The 23,079-nt window shown below is 44.1% G+C and overlaps 1 protein-coding gene across 1 annotated transcript in view; it reads right to left on the reverse strand.

Moving 5' to 3' along the window:
* Window positions 1–9,875: 9,875 nt before the first annotated feature.
* PSMC2 (proteasome 26S subunit, ATPase 2) overlaps window positions 9,876–23,079 on the reverse strand; it is a 54,510-nt gene continuing 41,306 nt past the window's right edge. Inside the window, exons 10-12 of the mRNA XM_073573634.1 lie at window positions 12,995–13,197; window positions 10,658–10,754; window positions 9,876–10,541 (exon numbers count right to left, since the gene is read on the reverse strand). Of these exons, the coding sequence (XP_073429735.1) occupies window positions 10,384–10,541; window positions 10,658–10,754; window positions 12,995–13,197 (458 nt within the window). The 3' untranslated portion in view covers window positions 9,876–10,383. The remainder of the gene's footprint in view (window positions 10,542–10,657; window positions 10,755–12,994; window positions 13,198–23,079) is intronic.

Raw genomic sequence — 23,079 nt, forward strand, 5'->3', positions numbered from 1 at the left:
GGTGACGTGGACAGCGTCCGAGGATGACTGGCAGCGCCATTTCTGTTGATACTGCTTGTTGTGTCACAGACTAGGATTAGATACAGGCCTCAGCGGAGCAGTTCACAGCTGAGGCAGCAACAGTGTAGGAGATGTAGTCGGACACAGACCGCACTCTGCTGTGCCCAGGAGCTGCTGTATTTTCAGTGTGTAAGTGTCATGCGCAAACACTTACATATCAACAAATAAAAATGGCAGCCCTTAGCGGCTGCAGAAAAAAAAATGAATAAGTAAATACATGTTAAAGTACATGCCATTTTGTTTTAAAAATTAATTATATAATGTAAAAAGCACTACACATTCCCTTAAAACTATGTATGCTGCAGCATTCCAAAGTAAAATAGACCTGGCTGCAATCATGCAACTTCTCTGCTGCATCCTTCCTGTGGTGTGAGCAGGATATATCTAGTGACCGCTTCCCTTTAACTGACTCGCTTATGGAGTGCCATGTGACCACCTCTATTGCGCTTTCCACTTGCTGGAGGCTTGGATCTACAGACTGAAGTCCACCATATTTGGATCTTTCAACCTTTTTGTGCTGCCGTTTTGTCACGTGTGTGAAGATGCAGTCGTTTTGTGGAACTCTGTTTAAGGTCAAGTTCAGTCAGCTCTACTGAATCTCCGGCCAGTAATGCCCACAAATTGTGTACGCGATTGCGTCAATGTGCTCTTAGTTCAGGTGCTGCCTGTTATTTACATGCACTAGTCTGGTCTGTAAATTGGACCAGAATAATACATGGTGCAAATTTTTCTTCTTTGCAGAAAGTTGGTCTGTGTGGAAAATCAGCCATGTGCACACTTGTTACAAAGAGTCCATATAATACGTACGTGTGAAAAAGCCATAATAGGTGCAATGTGAGAGTCTGATATATTCAGGATTCAAGTTCTCCAGTGTCATGGCCACTGATCGCTTTCTCACTACCACTTTCCATAGTAAGAAAGCTTGCAATCTGTGGTATTTCATTAATGCATTGCTGGCGGCACACCGTAACAGTACTACAGAAGGATTTACCTAGGCTACATCAAAGCGGCACAGTACTCATTCACAGGGCCCAACACAAACTGTAGTATGGAGACACCATGTATATTGTTAGCAGCACAAGCTAGTTTAAGAAAAAGCAGCTAACAATTATTTTTATACTGGCAGAAATAATCGATGAGTATCGTTAATAGTAAATGGACCTTTAGGGACGGGCAGGCGGGTGGGTTTGTCGCTATTGACTGCAGAAAGGACAGCATAAAGCGACTGTTTCCCTTAAAAAAAAAAGCCTCAAATGAGAGGGTGGGCACTACTTCAACCTGTTTTCAGTAAAATATCTTGATGACAATTTTAACAACTTTTATAAACAACCATATGTTCACAATAGAAAATACATCTAATTAAGGATTCTGACGATCTTACAACAATTTCTCCATTACTCAGCAAAACTGCCAAATAGTTACACGTTAAGGGTGTGTGCAGCAGTTTCCAGTTTCTGCTGCGTTGTACAGTACCCTTTTAGCCTATGGAAAATGAAATTCGCAGTGCACACTGTGCAGAATTTTCCGCACGGATTTGCTGCGGTTTCACATCCGCAGCATGTCACTTCTTTGTGCGGATTCTGCTCCATGACAGGTGGCAAACCGCAGGGGAAAACCGCACAAAAACTGCAGGTCTTTTGACCTGCGGTTTTTCTCAAATCTGCGCGGAAAATTCCGCAGAGCAATCCGCAGCGTGAGCACACACCCTAATAATAGTGACAGGTTGTTTTACATGCCCAGTTGTTTTCCGTTTTGCATCTTTTTGTTACATTTCTAAATGATCCGTTCTTACTAGAGGAGTCTCTGATGGTCCGTTATTTCATCCATGACAATTTCAGTTCCACAGAAATGAATGTGTATACCTTTTGTTTGCTTTTATGATCCCAAAAACTACTGGACATGTGAACAGAGCCTTATGTTACATGTAGCCGTAGTGCGTAGAAAATGTAGGTTTTACCAATGTACACTGTAGGTAATGGGAATTTATGATGGGAAAATACTATTGAAGCTCATGCCTTGAAAACATATTTTGGACACAGTTAATAGACAACTGTTCAGAAATATGTGCCTAGGATTGATTCTTTCATAGCGCTGTGGCCAATTATTAATGTATAATACACACTAATATAACATTTATTGTTACATAAAAGGAATACATTCTACATGATTTATTTCTTTATGGGGATCCAAGAGAAAAAGTACACAGAATCTCTCTCCTCCAGAGCGAGGACACTGACTTTAGTGCCATCTAGAGGGAAAGGTTGTCTGGTTTGGCCAATATTCCTAGTTAATTTCCAAGGCTCTTTAACCCCTTAATGACCGCAAATGTCTTTTTACTCACCTGAGATATAGAATACCATCCCCATACAGGTGACAATCCAACAGCTGTCGGCTGTACCCTAGAGCTGACAACTTGCTGCATCAGCCATGATCAGTGTTGGCACCGTCAATATCTGTTTAACCCCTTACATGCTGCTGTCAATAGGGACTACATCATATAAATGGTTAACAGAGTGTGGGGGCTTGCTATTTATACCCATCGGTACCCTGAAATCTTGATTGTGTGGTCATAATTTTATTTCTATAGCGCCAACATATTCCGTAGCACATTATAGAGAGGACTTGCACAGACGATACATTACAGCATACCAATAAACACATAATAATAATCTTTATTTTTATATAGCGCTAACAAATTCCACAGCGCTTTACAGTTTGCACACATTATCATCACTGTCCCGATGGGGCTCACAATCTAAATTCCCTATCAGTATGTCTTTAGAATGTGGGAGGAAACCGGAGTACCCGGAGGAAACCCACGCAAACACGGGGAGAACATACAAACTCCTTGCAGATGTTGTCCTTGGTGGGATTCGAACCTGGGACCCCAGCGCTGCAAGGCTGCAGCGCTAACCACTGAGCCACCGTGCCGCCCCATAGATCATAACAGATACCAAGTGGAATGAGGGTCCTGCTCGCAAGCTTACAGTCTGAGGAAAAAAGGGGAGACAAGAAAGGTGGATGGTAACAATTGCATTCATTGTTCGGACCATTGCCCTGTCTCCATAAAATGTGTGGTTAGAAAAATGTATAACTGACAATTACTTTCTTTCATGTCACCTCAAAATGGTTAATGTTACAAAAGTTGCATACTGAAATTTTGAAATCTAATGTGGATGAACTAGTATTAATGTTTTATATTGTGTTATTTATAATTGGAAGTAATTAGGTCAAAAAAGCTGACTGTCATCGCCTAGGAAAACTTAACTTATTTTCTTCAAAATGGTGTAGATACAGTAGACTTTCCAGGCTAGAAATAAAATCTGCTTAGAAAAGGAGCAGCTCTGCAAATCAAATTTCACAAAATCTTATTCACTTGATGCAGAAAGATTCAGCAGTATAAACTCGCTGGTATTGCAGACTAAAATCTGCAGCAAGGGTTAGTCTGAAACCCAAAAGTAAATTTCAATTAATAAATCTTTAGAAACTTATAACTTTTGTAATGTAAGTGGTGGTAAAATTCCGTACCATTCACTCTGTGCTGCAACTTTGGGTTCCTCTTGTATTACCCACTTCCTGTGACGATTCGTTTCAGAATCCCAGAACAATAAGTTGCAGTATACAGTGAATGTTAGGGAATTTTACCACCACTTACCATGTATAAGCTGAGATTTTCAGCCTATTTTTTTGGCCTGAAAGTCCCCCCCCCCCCTCCTCTAGGCTTATATGCGAGTCATATACCGGGAGGGGGCGTGTCAGACCATTCTCAAAACTCCTGGCACATCTCTGCAGCCCGTGCTTCTCCCTCTGAAGTCTGCGTTCAGCGGTCACGTGGTACCACTCATAAAACGCATGAATATGCGCATATTTGAGTTTAATGAGCGGTACCACGTGACCAGCTGAGTGCAGGAAGCAAACGACTGAGGGAGAAGCAGGGGCTGCCGCTGCAGAGAAGACTGTGCGCCAGGAGGGGGTGAGTATGACGGGGGCAGAGCAATATTCACCTGTCCCGGTTCCATCACCGTGCACCGCTGTGTCGGCAGAGGGCGTGATGACGTAGTCAGTGTGCGCCCTCTTCTGTCACTGCAGAGACCCTGGAGACACAACGGTGGACGGCGATGGAACAGGGACGGGTAAATATCGCCGGTGCTGGGGGCTCAGGACACCAGCACCTGGCCCCCCCCCAGCGACGGAGAGGTGAGTATGTTTTTTTTTTATTGCAGCAGCAAATAAGGGGTATTTATGGAGCATCTTATGGGGCAGCATTAACCCTTGTGCAGCAGCATATGGGGGTTTTATCTATGGAGCATCTTCTTGGACCACCATTAACCCTAGGCTTATACGCGAGTCAATTTTCCCCTTTCTTTGTAGCAAAATTGGGGGGGGGGGGCTTATACATGAGTATATATGGGGTTATTAAATCTTTAAAAACTATTAAATTACATTTACTTTTAGGTTTCAGACTAACCCTTTACACTCTTCTGAAATTCCACATGATACAAACAGTGGCACGTTGACCACCAGAAAAAGTTACCATACTTCATTAGACCCTCTCGTGCCAGAGCCTGTTTTTGCCTTCGTGATCGGGGCAATTTTTTCCACATCTGACCACTGTCACTTTGAGGTCATAACTCTAGAACGCTTCATCGGATCCTGGTGACTGACAGTGTTTTCTCATGACATATTGTACTTCATGATAGTGCTAAAATTTCTTTGATATGACTTGCGTTTATTTGTTAAAAAAATGGAAATTTGTCAAATTTTGCAATTTTCAAACATTTAATTTTTATGCCCTTAAATCAGAGTCGTATCGCACAAAATAGTTAATAAATAACATTTCCCACATGTCTACTTTACATCTGCACAATTTTGGAAAAAATTTTCTTCGTTAGGAAGTTAAGGGTTAAAAGTTGACCAGCGATTTCTCATTTTTACAACAAAATTTGCAAAACCATTTTTTTTTTTTTAGGGACCACCTCACATTTGAAGTGAGTTTGGGGGGTCAATATGACAGAAAATACCCAAAAGTGACACCATTCTAAGAACTGCACCCCTTGAAGTTTATTAACCCTTCAGGTGTTTCACATGAATGAATGGAATGCAGAATTGGCTGGAATTGAGATCGGACGCCATGTCGCATTTAGAGAGCCCTTGATGTGCCTAAACAGTGGAAATCCCCCACAAGTGATGCCATTTTGGAAACTAGACCACCCTAGGAACTTATCTAGATGTGTGGTGAACACTTTTAACCCCCAAGTGTTTCCTTAAAGTTTATAATGTAGAGCCGTGAAAATAAAAAATCTTTTTTTCCACAAAAAGATCTTTTTAGCCCCCAATTTTTTATTTTCACAAGGGTAACAGGAGAAATTGGACCCCAAAAGTTGTTGTCCAATTTGGCCTGAGTATGCTGGTACCCCATATGTGGGAGGAACCACTGTTTGGGCGCATAGCCGAGCTTGGAAGGGAAGGAGCTCGGTTTTGAAATGCAGACTTTGATGGAATGGTCTGCAGTGTCATGTTGCGTTTGCAGAGCCCCTAATGTGCCTAAACAGTGGAAACCCCCAATTCTAATCTCAACCATAACCCTAACCACAAACCTAACACCAACACACCCCTATCCCTAATCCCAACCATAACCCTAATTTTAGCCTCAATCCTAACCCAAGCTTTAGCCCCAAACCTAACTGTAGCCTAACCCCAACTTTAGCCTAATAACCCAACAGTAAAACGAACCCCAACTAACTGTAACCCTAACTTTAGCCTAACTGTAACCATAGCACTAAACCTAACAGTAACCCTAGCTCTCACAGTAACCCTTAACCCCAACCTGAGTACCTTTTTTTTTTTTATTTTGTGACAAGAGCGCTGCCTGGCACAGCTATTGCCAGCAGCGCTTGTCACACAGTAATGCTGTTTCTCCTTTGATCTCCTGTCTGTGCGAGATCAGAGGAGAAGCAGCATTACTATGAGTCAGATCGCCAGGGAAAGCTCGTTGCTACAACAAGGTTTCCCAGCAATCTCTCATTGGCTGCTGTGACGCTGACGTCATTAAGACCTGAACCAATCAGGTCTCTGAGGTCAGGGGTTGCAGCATGCATTGTGGCCGGGATCCCCGCATTATAAGGTATGTGGGGGTCCCGGGGGGGCACAAAAACGCTGACAGTAGATAAACGTCAGCGCTGCATAAAGCCCAGCAAGCTCCAACGTTTATCTACCGTTGGCGGTTGGGAACCAGTTAAATTAGGCTAAATAAACTGCAGGTTGTAAAGACGCACATTTTATCAGTCCTCACCCTATTTTTACGGTTTGGTTTTTTTCAGCTATTAGGGCCCAGATTCATTATTGCCATTGCATTAGTTTTGTCTAGTTTTGTGTATTTATGCCTTTTTTTCGGCTAACATAGGACAAAATTTTAAAAAACATCACAGAAAAAGACACAGCCTAACCAACATCAACTCAGATCACATATGCACACTAGCAGGATGCAACACAGGTGCAAAATACTGATGAAAACCACTCACACACCTACCAATTCATGGAGGGAGTGACTGTCTAGTAAAAAGGGTCACCATAAATGAAAAAAAATATAATTTTATTGGAATGAACAGCAAACAAAAAAATTAAACACAAGCCAAGGATTGACATAAGCGCACAATAAGGCTGTGTGCACACGCTGCGGATTTTGCTGCGGTTCCGCAGCGGATTTGGCCGCTGCGGACCCGCAGCAGTTTTTGTTGCGGTGTACAGTACCATGATTCCCTATGGGAATCAAAAACCGCAGTGCAGACAGTGCGGAATTTTCCGAGCGGATTATCTGCGGTTTTCAATCCAGCAGAAAGAATTGACATGTCAGTTCTTTCTGCGGATTCTGCTGCAGTTTGCCATCTCCTCCACTGGGCAAAACCGCAGAGCAATCCGCAGGTAAAACCGCAGGTCTTTTGACCTGCGGTTTCACCTGCGGATTTTACAAAATCCGCTCGGATGAATCCGCACCACAATCCGCAGCGTGTGCACACAGCCTAAAAGCTTCACCCCGTCTAACAAAGCAACCATGTAACTGGACCAAATAGAACAAGTGGGAACATATAAAAGGGAAATATTTGCATGTGTGGCCAACTGAAACGACAACCTGTACTGTGATCGAAAATATGCATAGAACATGTAATAATCTGAACACTGCCACAGAAAGCGGGAAATGGGTCTAAATACAGAAATACAACTGTAATGTGCAAATACGTAAGTGTTCAATACAGAAGACTGACCGTGTTAAACCAATATAATAAATGGTACATAAGGTGCTAGGTGCACACATTTAATACTATTAAGCCAATAGATGGCAATAGGAAAAAAATTTAATGCATAAATGTCGGATAATCCAAGATATAGAGAAGTATTGTAAAGCTCAAATCAATGATATGCATGTAAAAACGAGGTGTTGTTAAACCAACCACACTGCAAGGCAGAAAATCTGCAGTCAGACAGATGAATTGCCTGATAGTTTGAACCTGACATAAAATAATGCCCTCATAGAGCCTTATAAACCTGCATGGTCATGATTGACACGAAGAAATAGGGAATAAATGCCGACTCGTGTCGCCACGAACAGTGGCTTCCTCAGGTACGCCCTATATAGGTTTACATAGCATGTGTCCTTTTCTTCCTTTCAGGCCGGGATCACACATGCAAGGAATACAGCAGAGTCTCGCTTGTTAATACCCGGCACTCAGAAGCGGAGCGTGCGGTTCCATGTATTGCTATGCGGCTCCACGCTCTGATCCGAGTGCCGGATTAACATAAGAGACTTGGCTGTATTCCTCGCATGTGTGTTCCCGGCCTTACATGATTGTTTTTTCACATGTTACGAGTTGATCCCACATATTAGGTGGTGCCCTCTATTCATACAGTTGTTGGTTTAGTATTTAAAATGCACACAGATGAGGCTTGTATAGGACGCCAGTCACACAGAGGTGTGATGGAGTGTGTCTGGTTACAGCCTATTGATAACGCCCATAGTATTATTAGATCAGATAGGCTGCCCAACACTATTTAAGAGCACCCCACAAGGACAGACACCCCAGTACATCCAACCAACACTAAACAGCTTAGCTGCATCTTTTTTTTTCTTTTAAATTCAACTTAAAGGGGTTTTCTCACGAACAAAGTTAATTTTAGTCACTAGATCTTGGAATAATATCATCCACAATTGGATGTGTTAAAAAAAAAAATGTTCCTGTGCTGAGATAATCTGATAAATGTGCCGCTGCTGTGTACTGTGTAATGGCTGTGTCTGACTGTGCAGGGACATGGTCTGATCATACCACATCTCCTGGGCAGGGGGGAAGCAAAAGAGAATACAGACATTACAGAATGAAATCGAAGTTGATTCTTTCCCTGAGGTAAAACATTTCCCTGCCTCTTATTAAGTAATGTTTTACTTCAAAGAAAGAATCAGCGGTGATCCCATTCTGTAATATCTGTATACTCTTTTGCTTCCCCCCTGCCCAGGAGCTGTGGTATGATCAGACCATGTCCCTGTACGGTCAGACACAGCCATTACACAGTACACAGCAGGGGCAAATTTATAAGATTATCCCAGCACAGGAACATTATTTTTAAAACCCATCCAATTATGGAAGTTATTATTCCAAGATCTATTGATTAAAATTAAAGGGGTTTTCCCACAAACAAAATTTAATGTGGTTGCTGGTGGTTATTCTTTAATTTTTTGTCTAATGCTGTAGTCAGTTTTCTCCCGATCAAAATATGGTGCAAATCAATTCCGTCTCAGCGTTGTATATTTTTGAGTATGCCAGTATTTTGGCACCAAAAAGGTCACAAAAATGGTTCAAGATAGAAACCAGACCATTTTTGACCTTGTGCTAAATGTATGAATTACGTGTGCCATTTTGAAGAATTTGGCACCAGAAACTGCAACTAATACTGCAATACAGAAAAGGACGTGACTTGGGGCCAAGGTCTGGTATCAATTTTTTCTCATCTACTTTATCCTGTGCTACAAACATAAAATGTGTTCCCATACACACATGGTTCTGATGCACATTCGGATATAGGTCTATCATCACAGACATATGACTTCTATATTGGTGAATATTTTTTTTTTTTTTTTTTTTTTTTTTAAATCAACGTTCAGATAAAATGAAAAATATATTAATGAATACATGCGTTCCTGAAACAAATGTATATCTTACTAACACTTGTGTATCAGCAAAGATGTGCTGCTTCCAGAAGAAATACTCTCCTGTGTCCAGCACAAAGTAGAAAACAGCTGCTGGGGTGACAATGAGACGGACATAGATGGGAGCTATGCTTATATAAGCATAGGAGTAAGTTTTCTCTTTTTCGGGAGACATTTCATTTGGGAGGTGAATGGTTGCTTTAATTCACAACCTGTGCTGTCACTATTATGGCCGAATCCTTAACAACATAATTTCACTATGTTTTTATAGCACAAAAAAAAAAAAAAGCCTCATGGACCGGCAGTGAGATTCTTAATTATATTTAAAGTAAAAACACTGACTACAATCGCCACCAGTTAATTCAGTCACTCACAAGCTGCCAATATTACTTACATCTGAAAGTGCTAAAGAGGTTTTAATAAATGTTCTAAATATTGTGTTTACGGAAATATTTGAAAATGTTAGTGTTATGTTATTTGCCAATAGTCTATTTTTCTAGATATATATTTTTATGTTAAATACAAGTGAACTTGCCTTCATAGATGATACTGTTTGTTCAGATGAGAATATGGACAAATAACTTCTCCAATTAAAATAAAATGATTTGACAACTTAAAATGTTTTCTCGTTCTTTTTATTGATGTTAAACAATGTCAACTGTATACATTTCTAACAGAAAAAGTGATTTCAGATTTTATTTCAAACAAATGCAGTAATACCTTAGAGTAACTAAATGTTAAGGCTTTTTGTTTTTTGCTAATTTTATCCAGGAGAGAGTTATGAAACTCTGCGAATCACAAAAAATGCATGCAAGTGGCTTCTAGACGCCTACTACTAGCTACATAAAGGGGCAACACTTGTGTGTTTAAATGAGTACATCCTGATAACAATGCAGCTCAAAACAAGTAGATTGGGGAAAAAAGGGAAGCCACTTACATGCATACTTTTTTCCACATAGGAATGAAGACAATTGCTCTAAACAAAGCGATCTCATGCCTTATGCTGGACAAAAAACACAAAATTGAATTACTCTCCAACTACACAACATGTCTAAAGGCAAGATTTAAATCGCAGTTTTTTAACTAGGTCACAAACTGTGATCTGGCAATATATTGTCAGAAAAGGTTTAGTTGTAGGTCATATATCTAGGCGTAGCACTGAATTTTGCATACGATTTGATAACCTTGTTTACGGCCTCCAAGAAATCTTTCTCTGTTGCCACTTTTCGGCGTGCTCTAATTGCAAACATTCCTGCTTCAGTACACACACTGCGGATTTCAGCACCTAGGAAGAAAAGGTCACAAACCTAGTATGGCATATTTTTGTGCTTCACTTATATTAATGTGTTTAGGAATACATAGCATTACCAAGCTACCTTGTAAAAAAAAACAAAAACTTACCAGTGCTGTTTGGACATAGACGTGCCAGTAGCTCAAATCGGATATCTCTTTCTACGCTCATAGACCGGGCATGAATTTTAAATATATGTGTTCGTCCCTTAAAAAATAAATACATTAGTTAGGATATAACTAAAAGGAAATGTATTTAATCAAATAGCCAAAAAGTCAGTTAATGGCTGATTTCGAGTTCAACTGTAAAAAACACTTTGACAAAGTAGCAATATAATGCAGCCTTCACACTATTTTAGGTAGTCAAGACCTATAAAAAAACCAAATATTTAGGCTATGTGCACACGCTGCGGTTACGCTGCGGATCTGCAGCAGTTCTGTAGAGAGTGTACAGTAGCATGTTATCCTATGGGATTTACATTCTGCGGATTTTTAACTTCGGAAAAGCTGTGGTTTTGAATCCGCAGAAAGAATTGACATGTCAATTCTTTCTGCGGATTCTGCTGCGGTTTGCCACCTATTCCATTGTCCAGGTGGCAAACCGCAGGCCAATCCGCAGGTCATTTTACCAGCAGTTCCGCAGATAAGAATCCACAGACCAATCTGCAGTGTGTGCACATAGCCTAATGAATGTATTTGCACCTTTTTTGGTACATTTTACTCAAATTATCACTGTTCTGCTACACAGAATTAAAAAACAAAAACTAATGTGCAAATAAACAGAAGTGAAAAGTGGGCAAAGCTTACTGCTTATATATAGGATTCAGATACTAACTTTTTAAAAAGGTTGCAAAACATGGGCCCCGATTCATCAAAGCAATACTGGAGTAGATTGCTTTGAAAAGTCACAATTTTTGCACAACTTGAGTTTTGCATAAATGTAATTTTGGGTAGGTGCACACGTCAGTTAACGCTGCGGGTTGGACGCGGATTCCCTGCAGAGACGGACATGCGGAGCATGTCTCCAGACCGCAGCATGTCTATTTAACTTGCAGAGACGCTCAGTCTCCGCAAGATAAATGTCACTCGTACAATGTGTTGGACGCGGTGATTCCGCACAGTTCAATTAACACATGCGGACCTGCGTTCAAAAGCCGCCAGCGCTTTAGATGGAGTGGACATGTTCTGCGTCCAAAGCGCTACCGATTACTGACCGTGTGCACATACCCTTGGAGGTTTTTTTTACTCCAGTTTCTCCTTGCTCTACCACAGAGGGCAGAGTGTGCTGAGATCACAGCACGTCTAATTTATGATGAGATGTGGTGTTCCTTATCCTGGAAATCCCTGATTGAAGCAAGATTTGATGCAAAGCACACGGAGGCACACAACACTTGCCAGATACCCTTTAATGAATTAGTAGTATCTGTCAGTAGGATATACCCGCCTAAGCCGTCTATATGGGCATGAAGGTCATAAGAAATTGAATAAAATGATACCTCGTTATCTGTGATGTGATGTCTTAAGAAAAACATGGATTTCTCTGCAATAAGCAAAAGAGCTGTTAAGAACTATGGGGCAGACACGATCTCCCTGAGAATCTGTCTTAAGAGAATTTTAAATGCAAGGGGTCCTTACCAGTGTGAGACATGTAGCTAACACAGGGCAGTAGAACTGAACTTTGAACGTTATCTCCTTATAAAAAAATTGGCTGCAGCTCTCACAGTTCTGCTGTATTACAACACTACTGCCACACTGACTGTGAGATGGAAGCTAACAGGAACCTGCAGATGTGTCAATGATATACACACAGCTCTGCAAGACAGAGCGACTAAATAAAAGTGCGTGGGGGGGGGGGGGGGGGGGGGTAGGAGCTGAAAATTTATCACATTCTAGTTTGTTTCCAGTTTTTTTTTTTTTACTCCTTTCTGTATGTTTTGCTGCCATCCGCATGAATCTCAAATGTGCACATTCCAATAAGAACAAGGAAAACCATTGCATAAACAGGCATGTCTAAACTTTTAACTAGCATTGTACAAGTGTACAAATTTATGCTAAAAATCACTTAAGTTTTTCGAAAAAAATAAACTTTCGCTATGTAGCTTTTATATATCTTTGTACATAGAAATCTGCAGAATGCTGTTTGCAAACTAATGTCAGTTTGTCTATTGCCTCTGTCTCAAGTAGCTTCTGTGGTCTCCAACTTTGATTTGATCAATATTAAACTTTGAATGATCAATTAGGGGAAACACACCAGCTGCTGAAACACAAGTCAAGTAAACTGACCCATCTAATAGTGAACGAGCATGCTGGTCGCACCCTTCTGTGTTACTGTCTTATATATAACATGCAGAAGATAAACCGTGAAAAACTTGTAAAATACACTGAATTACAAAAGCTGTAGATAACATGAAGAAAGTTATGATTTAGTGTTCAAATTCATATCTTTACCTCAAGATCAGGTAAACTGAATTCAATTTTTCTGTCCAGCCTACCAGGCCGCATGAGGGCAGGGTCCAATGTATCTGGTCTGTTTGTGGCCATTAATACTTTAATATTTCCTCTTGGATCAAATCCATCCAACTGATTGATGAGTTCCAGCATAGTTCTCTGGACTTCATTATCACCCCCTGCTCCATCATCGAAGCGAGCACCTAACAAAACAGGAATTTATCAAGTTCTGGAATTTTCTACATATTGCTAGACGAACAAAGTACTGATTGGAAATACATAATATTATCAGTCAGATGTAACGCCATATTGCCAAACTTCATTTTGAGCCTCCTAACAGAGCCCTATTTCAAGTCTGACACTTTACTTTGGAATGCTTTTTTCAATCCCATCAATGTCTAGATGTTTTTTTTTCTCCTGACACTTTCTTCCTCAAAGGTAAATTCAGATTAATAAGATTTGTGTTTATGAAGTTTGTTGAATTCGTTGGGCGATACTGGAGGCTTACCGCGTTCAGGAAAAACTGCCTCCTCCGGGAGTGAGAGCCCACTCCACCTGGGCCGTGGCGGCTTCTTGGGCTGTTCGCCACCAGGCCTCGGCATTACAAATCTGCAAGGCCGCGACCTGGTCGTCCTTACATACATTTGCGAAGTTCTACAGGGTTCATACCCACGCCTCATCCGATGCAGGCTTGGGTAGGAAGGTACTGCTGGTGGCGGTTGCTCACTGGCCGACCTAAGTCCTTTCTCTGAGTTTCCTTTTTTCATTTTCCCACCCTTGAGAATGCTTTTGTACGTCCCATGGTTACCTGTGTCCCCAATGAAGCGATAAAGAAAGATTTTCTTGTACTCACCGTAAAATCTCTCTTGGAGCCTTCATTGAGGAACACAGCACCCCCATTTGTCTATTGTACTGTTGTTTGGGCCTACGTGCCTCTTGTTCGGTTGGTACATATTGTTGAGTTCTTGTTCCTTCTACTGCTTTTTTCACCAACTGAGGTACTTGGTGCCTGTCGGTGGGAGTATACTGCCGTGGAGGAGCTACTTTTCCTTTTTTGCATAGTGTCAGCCTCCTGGCAACAGCAGCATACACCCATGGTTACCTGTGTCCCCCAATGAAGCGATATTATTTTAATCCCAAATTTTGCATTTTCATAAGGGTAACAGAAGAAATTGCACCATACAATTTGTTGTGCAATTTCTCTTGATTACGCCGATAACACATATGTGGGTGAATACTACTTTTGAGGCACAGTGCAAAGCTCAAAAGAAGAGGCGCAATATTGGAGTTCAGATTTTGCTGAAATGGTCTGAGGGTGCCATAACGACAGAAACCCCCCTCTATGTCAACTAATTTTACAAACTACACTCTCCAATGAATTATACTAGCGGTGCAGTGATCATATTGACATCACATGTGCCTCAGAATTTTATACCATTGAGCGGAGAAGAATGAATAAATTACCTTATATACTCGCGTATAAGCCGAGATTTTCTCTTTCTCGGCTTATACGCGAGTCATATACCAGGAGGTCGGCGGGGGAGGGAGAGCGGTGGTGTCAGGTCATACTTACCCCCCCTGTCGCGGTCTCTGCAGCCCCCTACTTCTCCCGGGCTCACGCTCCTCCTTTCAGCGGTCACATGGTACCGCTCATTAAAGTCATGAATATGCGCATATTTATGACTTTAATGAGCGGTACCACGTGACCGCTAAAGGAAGGAGCCCAAGACCGGGAGAAGCAGGGGGGCTGCAGAGACAGCGACAGGAGGGGGTAAGTATATGCTAAATTCACCTGTCCCGGGTCCATCACTGCACGCTGCTGTCCTCCTCTGCGTCCTCTGTCTGATGTTCAGGTCAGAGGGAGCGGTGACGTAGTTAGTGTGCGCAGCGCCCTCTGCCTGAACGTCACTGACAGGACGCGGAGGAGAGGACTGAGCAGCACGCAGCCATGGAGCGGGGATTGGTAAATATCGCCAGTGCCGGGGTCATGAGCCAGAACCTGTCACCGCCTGCTCAGGACACCGGCACCGGGCCCCCAGCGACGAGAGGCGAGTATGTCTTATTTTTTATTTGCAGCAGCAGCAGCAATATATGGGGCATAAACTATGGAGCAGCATATGGGGGCATAAACTATGGAGCAGCATATGGGGGCAAAATTATGGAGCAGCATATGGGGGCATAATCTATGGAGTATCTTATGGGGCGGCATATGGGCCATAATCTATGGAGCATTTTATGGGAGCATAATCTATGGAATATCTTATGGAGCCATTACCTTTATGGGGCAGCATATGGGGCATTAACCTTTTTGCAGCATTATATGGGGTGTATTTTGTATGAAGCATCTTATGGGGCCATCTTGGACTCTATGGAGCATTATATGGGGCTCCTGATACAATATGGATATTCAAAAACATTTAACCTACTGATGTCGCAATTAATTTTACTTTTATTGGTATCTATTTCTATTTTTCAAGTTTACCAGTAGCTGCTGCACTTTCCACCCTAGGCTTATACTCGAGTCAATAAGTTTTCCCAGTTCGGCTTATACTCGAGTATATACGGTAACTGTATTGTGACTATATATATATATATATATATATATATATATATATATATATATATATATATATATATATATATATATATATATATATATACCAGAGCATCGTATGAGTCAATAAGTTTTCCCAGTTTTTCGGCTTATACACGAGTACATATATACTGTACATTTCTCCTATGCCTCATTGGGGGACACAGACAGTGGGTCTTATGCTGCTTGCCACTAGGAGGACACTAAGTAAACCATAAAAAAAAAGTTAACTCCTCCCCTGCAGTATACACCCTCTCGCTGGATGAGATTTCTTTAAGAACTACTCCAGCTCTGCTATATCAGCCCCCCCCCCCCGGCGCTTATTGCGGGTAGGCCGAAAATTTAGTCCCCGGCTTTTCCGGCCTACTAGGCCGCAATTTAAAAAGCGCTGCCCCCGGCGCTTAGGCTGGTTTCACACTTGCGTTTTTTTGCGCTGTTTTTTGCGCAAAAAAAACGCATGCTTTTTTTCCCTATACTACACATGGGTGCGCATACACATGCGTTTGTATGCGCATGCTTTTTTTGTAGTGTGCGCTCGGGCGCACAAAATGCATCCTGTTGCATTTCTTGTGCTCCCGACTTGTCCCCAAAAAATGCATGCACACACAATGCATTTTTTTCTCCCAAACACCCATTATAGTCTATGGGTGCGCTGACGTGCGCATTACAGCGCAAAAAACTGCAAAAAACCGGACACAATTGCATGATGCGTTTTTTTATGTGCGTTTGCACTGTGCACGCTGCGCAGCGCAAAAAAACGCAAGTGTGAAAGTAGCCTTACCACGGGTAGGCCAAAAAAAGGGGTCCCCAGCTTTTCCAGCCTACTAGGCCGCAATTTGAATAGCGCCGCCGCGCCCCCCCCCTTGGCGCCTCTCGTTTCTTACGAGGCGCAATCCTAGTCTCAGGGGCCATGAAATTTACCTCAGCCTGCTCTGGAAATAGGCTGTGAGGCGCGCACTCTGCCGGATACCGGGTGACACCACAGGGCCACTGCTATTCCTCCCGGGGACACAGTACAGGACCGAGATAAGCTGCATCTGCCCTCAGAACAAAGCTTAACCCCTTCCCGGCACATTCCCTGCAGCTGCAGTCTAGAATCTGCCCTTAACCCTTTCAGGAGCGCTATGTCTCAATCTAAGGAGGCTAAACGGGCTGCTAAGATGCACCCTGCATTTTTTACCGTGTGCACCACTTGCAAGACTACCTTGCCCAGACTAATCCGTTATGCACGGATTGCAACCCGGCCTGCGCTCCAACGCCGCCGCCGCTACTGCGGGGCTTCCTGCGTTTAGTCCCCCTGAGTGGGCTGCGTCCCTGTCACGGTCGGTGGAGTCACTGACCCAGGCCATAGACTCCCTCTGGGACCGAACAGGGCTCTGGCGACGGCGGGGAACAGTCCACCAGCAGGGGCCGTACTCGCTCAAGAGATGGTCAGGCTAGAAAGCGGACCCATGACGTGTCCCCTAGTCAAGCTTGTGCTTCAGCACCGGTGAGTTCGGTCTCTCGCTCTCCCTCTCCTATTGTTCGCAGCGAGCACGACTCTGAATTCGAATCTGACACGTCAGCCCCTCAGAATCCTCCAACTGACCAAGAGTCGCTTGATTCTCTGAATCAGTCAATAGGATTCTGGAGTTGGATGTGGGAAATATTCCCGCTCCAGCACACGCCATCTCATTTAAGGCTAAGTGCACACGTTGCAGAAAATTTCTGCTCAAAAACCTGAATCCCTTCCCATAAAAACGCACCTATTTTTCTGCGGCTTTTTTGCGCGGTTTTGATGCTTTTTTTCCGCAGCAGTTTCAAACCGCATGGAAGAAGCCTAAACCGCGGAAATATCCGCAAAATGAATGAGCATGCTGCGTTTTTTACCGCCATGCTGTTTTTGCGCGGAAAAAAAAGCATCAATGTGCACAAAAAGTGCAAAATGCATACAAATGACTGGGAAGCTTATTTTTAGCGGTTTTATAGCGGTTTTATAGTGAAAACCGCTGTAAAAACTGCTAAAAAAACGCTGTGTGTGAACACAGCCTAAGAGGATCAAACGTGTACGCAGGTTATTTGCCAGCCATCCAGAAACATAGGGATCGGCCACATAAGCGGTTCACAGGGCTAAAGTCTACTGAGACTAAATACCCTTTTGCTCCAGACCTAATGAAGGATTGGTTACAGTCCCCTTCGGTGGACCCTCCTGTATCGTCCTACTTCTAAAACGCTCCTATCCGTCTGAGGGCTTCTCAGTCAGAAACGCCTCCGATCGTCAAATAGAATACCTTGCCCGCTCAGTTTTTGAAGCTTCAGGAGCGGCGCTGTTTCCATCTTTCACGGCGACTTGGGTCACTAAGGCAATGGCCGCTTGGGCAGAAGTCATTACTGCCTTCCAGGGTACCCATCTTCCTCCGGAGGCAACCAGGGTCGCCAGGCAGATAATTCATGCAGCGGACTTTGTAGTGGATGCTTCTTTAGATGTCAATTGCGCTGCTCAAACTGCCGCTAATGTGATCTCCATTAGAAAAGCCCTATGGCTCCACGACTGGCGGGCGGATGCCACATTTAAAAGATCGTTGACTTCCCTGCCCTTTCACACTGTTCGTCTTTTTGGAGAGAAACTGGGTCAGCTCATTTCTGATACTACCAAGGTAAAGAGTAAATTCCTTCCTCAACAAAAGGCTGTTCGGCCGTTTCGGAGCCAACAGCCGACGCGCTTGACCTTTTCGCAACAATTCCCATTGGTCCTCCACTACCTTCTCTTCCGGATCAAGTCGGTCCCCGCGCGACAGAGGCTCCCAGGTATCATCCAGACCTAACCGCTCTTGGAAGCCCAGGCCAAGGGCATCTGGATCTAGGGGAGCCAGACCCCATAGATCTTCTACACAATGACTTGTTGCGGTATCCAGGGGACACCGACAAAGTTGGCGGTCGTCTACTTTCCTTCAGTCACACCTGGCTCGCGGTCGTTCACAAGTTGGTCAGGGAGTTGGTGTCCTCCAGATACTAGAATTTTCGCCCCCCGACACATTTTTTCCGGTCCTCACACCCCCCCCCCCAAGAAAAAGACAAGAGCCTTCCTATGGGCTGTTCAGGCTCTGCAAGGGGACGGTGTCATCATTCCAGTCCCTCATCACGAAAGGTACAGGGGTTTTACTCAAACCTTTTTGTGGTGCCAAAGGAGGGCGGGACGATGCGGCCCATACCAGATCTCAAACTGTCAAATCAGTTTTTCAAGGTACGGCAATTCCGAATGGAATCTCTCCGATCAGTTGTCGCGTCCATGGAAAAGGGCGAGTTCCTAGCATCCATTGACATCAAGGACGCTTACCTTCACATTCCGATCTGCCCGTCCCACCAGCAGTTCCTGCGTTTTGCAATTCACGAGGAACACTTCCAGTTCGTTGCCTTGCCCTTTGGACTCGCTACCGCCCCCAGGGTCTTTACCAAGGTCATGGCGGCTGTCATGGCCATTCTCCACTCTCGGGGAGTTGTGGTGCTACCGTATATGGACGACCTGCTCATCAAGGGTCTGTCTCTTCCAGCCTGCGAGGAATCCGTGGATATAACAGTAAATACACTCTCGCCTGGACTAGAAGATAAACTTTGAAAAGTCTTTCCCAAAACCGGCCCAGCAGATTTTAGGAATGATCTTGGACACTTCCTGCGGGTTGGTCATTCTCCCTCCAGAAAAGACCCAAGCCTTACAACAGGCAGCGTGGACCCTTTCCCAACCGGTTTCTCACTCCATTTGTTTCAGCATGAGAGTTCTCGGAAAGATGGCGGCAGAGATAAAAGCAGTTCCATTCGCACAGTTCCATCTCCGTCCCTTACAACACGCGTTGCTGTTAGCTTGGGACAAGAACCCGTTCTCCATGGACTGTTGGTTCCTTCTGTCCCTGCGGGTCAGACAAGACCTCAAGTGGTGGACACTGAAGTCCTCCCCGAGTCAAGGGAGGTCTTTTCTCCCAGTAAGATGGTTGGTAGTAACCACCGACGCAAGTCTTCTGGGCTGGGGTGCTGTCTTTCGTCAGCACACAGCACAGGGTCGTTGGTCAACTCGAGAGTCACGTCTCCCCATCAACATCTTGGAGATACGTGCGATCAGACTAGGTCAACGGAGTTTCCACCATCTCCTTGCAGGTCACCCCATCAGGATCCAATCCGACGCTATGGCTGTGGCGTATATCAACCGCCAGGGAGGTACTCAGCAGGATAGCCATGCACGAAGAGAGTCACATCCTCCATTGGGCCGAGACCAACCATTCGCCCATCTCAGCAATCCACATCCAGGGCGTAGAGAATTGGGCGGCAGATTTTCTCAGTCGCCAGGGCCTTGCCTTGGGAGAGTGGTCTCTTCATCCGGAAGTCTTTCAGCAGATTTGTCATGGTTGGGGGACTCCGGATGTGGATCTCATGGCCTCAAAACTAAACAACAAGGTTCCTCGATTCATTGCCCGATTGAGTGATCCGTGACGTACTAGTTCTGTCATGGCACCGGTTCCGGCTCCTGTACATCTCCCCCCCTCTTCCCTTGCTTCCAAGGGTCATCAAGAAGATCAGAACAGAGGGAGTACCAGTGATCCTAGTCACGCCAGATTGGCCACGCCGGGCATGGTACGCAGAACTGATACAACTGGTCGCCGACGTCCCCTGGCGACTTCCAGATCGCATGGATCTACTCTCTCAGGGCCCGATTTACCACCAGAACTCGGGCACTGTCTTTGACGGTGTGGCCGTTTGAATTCTGGATTTTAGCACAGGCTGGGTTCTCTCACGATGTTGATCTCCACCATGATTAGTGCTGGGAAGCCTGTGTCCATGCGCATCTATCACCGCACCTGGAAAACCTTCTTTTCATGGTGCAAGGATCATGGTCGATCCCCTCTGGTGTTTTCCATTCCGGCCATATTGGAATTCCTTCAATCTGGATTAAAGTCAGGCCTCGCGCTTAGGTCGCTCAAGGGCCAGATTTCGGCCTTGTCAGTGCTATTCCAACACAAAATTGCCACCAAACTTCAGGTCAAGACGTTCATTCAGTGAGTCTCCCATGTGGCGCCTCCTTATAGAAGGCCATTGGAGTCATAGGACCTTAACCTGGTTCTCGGGGGCCTTACAGGAGGCTCCTTACGAACTGCTGCAGGACGTGCCACTGACAGTCCTCTCTTGGAAGGTGGTCTTTCTAGTGGCAATTACATCAGACGAGTTTCGGAATTTACAGCCCTGTCCTGCCGCCCTCCGTTCCTGAACTTTCATCAGGAAAAGGCAGTTCTCAGGACGTCCCCGTCCTTCCTGCCCAAAGTCGTATCCTCTTTCCATCTCAATGAGGAAATTGTTTTGCCTTTCTTTTGTCCGACACCAGTCCATCGCATTGAGAAGGTCCTCCACACCCTGGATGTGGTTAGGGTACATCTCGCGGACGGCTCCCTTCCGCAAGTCAGATGCCCTGTTCATACTTCCAAAGGGGCACAGGAAGGGTCTAGCCGCTTCAAAAGCAACGCTAGCCAGGTGGATTCGCTTGGCAATTCAAGAATCCTACTGTGTCAGGAATGCGCCTGTCCCGGTAGGGATTAAGGCGCACTCTACCCGCTCAGTGGGCGCCTCTTGGTCCATTCAGCACCAGGCCTCGGCAGAACAGGTCTGCAAGGCTGCGACTTGGTCCAGTCTGCATACTTTTACAAAACATTACCAAATTCATTCTCAGGCCTCTGGGGATGCAGCTCTCAGCAGAAGCATCCTGTAATCAGCAGTACCACAGTGTTAAGTCAGTGGTACATGGGGTATTAGCTGATGTATGCTCCCCTCCCAGGGACTGCTTTAGGACATCCCATTGTCTGTGTCCCCCAATGAGGCGTAGGGGAAATAGGGATTTTTGTGTGCTCACCATAAAATCCTTTTCTCCGAGCCAATCATTGGGGGACACAGCACCCACCCTGTTTAGCCTATTGGCTCACTGTATCATTCTTAGGTTTTGACATAGTTATGGGTATTGTTGACTGTTTATGCTCCTACTGCTTTTTTCACCGAACTGGAGAAATCTCATCCAGCGAGAGGGTGTACACTGCAGGGGAGAAGTTAACTTTTTTTTCTGGTTTACTTAGTGTCCTCCTAGTGGCGAGCAGCATAACACCCACTGTCTGTGTCCCCCAATGATTGGCTCGGAGAAAAGGATTTTACAGTGAGTACACAAAAATCCCTATTTTGAACCACAAAAATGTTTTAGCCCAAAGTTTTTATTTTTTCTAAGTGCTAATAGGACATTTTTTTTACAACAAACTGAGGTCCATTTTTTCCTGAGTGCACAAATACCCTAAATGTAAATCAGGAAATATTTTTTTTTTTTTTAGGCACAGTGCAAAGCTCAGAAGGCAAGAGGCGCCAGATTTTACTGTTATGGTTTGCCATGACCCATTGGGAGAGCCCATGAGTTGCCAGAATAATAGGAGAACCCCCCCCCCCATAAGTGACCCCATTTTACAATCTACACCTCTAAATGAATTGATCTAGGGGTGGTGATCATATTGACACCATGGGTGTGTCAGAATTTTATACCATTGGGCAGTCAAGGAAAAATAAGTACATTTTTACCACCAAATGTTTTAGCCTCAGATTTTACATTTTCACACAGGTAGTGGGTAAAAATGGCACCAAAATTTGTCCCACAATTCCTGCTGAACGTGGCAATACCCCATATTTGGCTGTACAGTACTACTTAGCCATAAGGAGAGACTTGGGAGGAATGGAGAGCTATTTGCCTTCTGGAGCGCAGATTTTTCTAGAACAGTTTGCAGACACCATAAACAGAGCTCCTAATTGCTAGAAGAGCAGAATCCCCCTCAAGTGACCAATTTCTGGAAATTATAGTCCTTTGGGAATTTATCTACAGATGTAGTGACAATTTTGACTTCATGGGTATTTTCGAGAAACAAACAGTAATGAATGTTGACGAGTGAAAATTGCAAACTGCCATTGTAGTGACCAGTACGTTATGCCCAGCCCGTGCTTCTGGAGAAATGCATTCGTAAGTTAGGCGGGTTCTCATCGCTTCTGAAATGCCAAACATGGAGGCAATATGTGGCTTAGGTACACTGTGGGGCTCAGAATGGAGGGGGGCATTTGGATTTAGGAGCAGAGAATTTGAGGAATTTCTTTTGGAGGGTGAGGAGCCATTACTCTTTTCCAGAGCCTTTGTGCTACCAGGAATGTGAAAGCCCCTTAGATTTCCATTAACAGATGACAGACCTGAGTGGGGACTTGCTTTATTTTGTGGCTTGAGATGAAGCTTTTATTGGGAACATTTCACATAACATTTGGGATCACATTTATCCGGCGCTCTACGCTGACCACTCATCTTGGGGTTTCCATCTAAATCTCTGAGTGACCTGATTCAGATGAAACCCCCCAGGGATCCATTCACTGTTATGAGGCAGCAGAGTTACTCTGGACTCTGTCTAGCCTCTGTTTAGTAGTGTCCTTTTCAGAAGTATACAAAACTGTGGCCGGCAGC

This window comes from Dendrobates tinctorius, unplaced genomic scaffold (genome assembly GCF_039654945.1).
Source record: "Dendrobates tinctorius isolate UK_male_01 unplaced genomic scaffold, ASM3965494v1 ptg000035l, whole genome shotgun sequence".
Classification (NCBI taxonomy): Eukaryota; Metazoa; Chordata; class Amphibia; order Anura; family Dendrobatidae; genus Dendrobates; species Dendrobates tinctorius.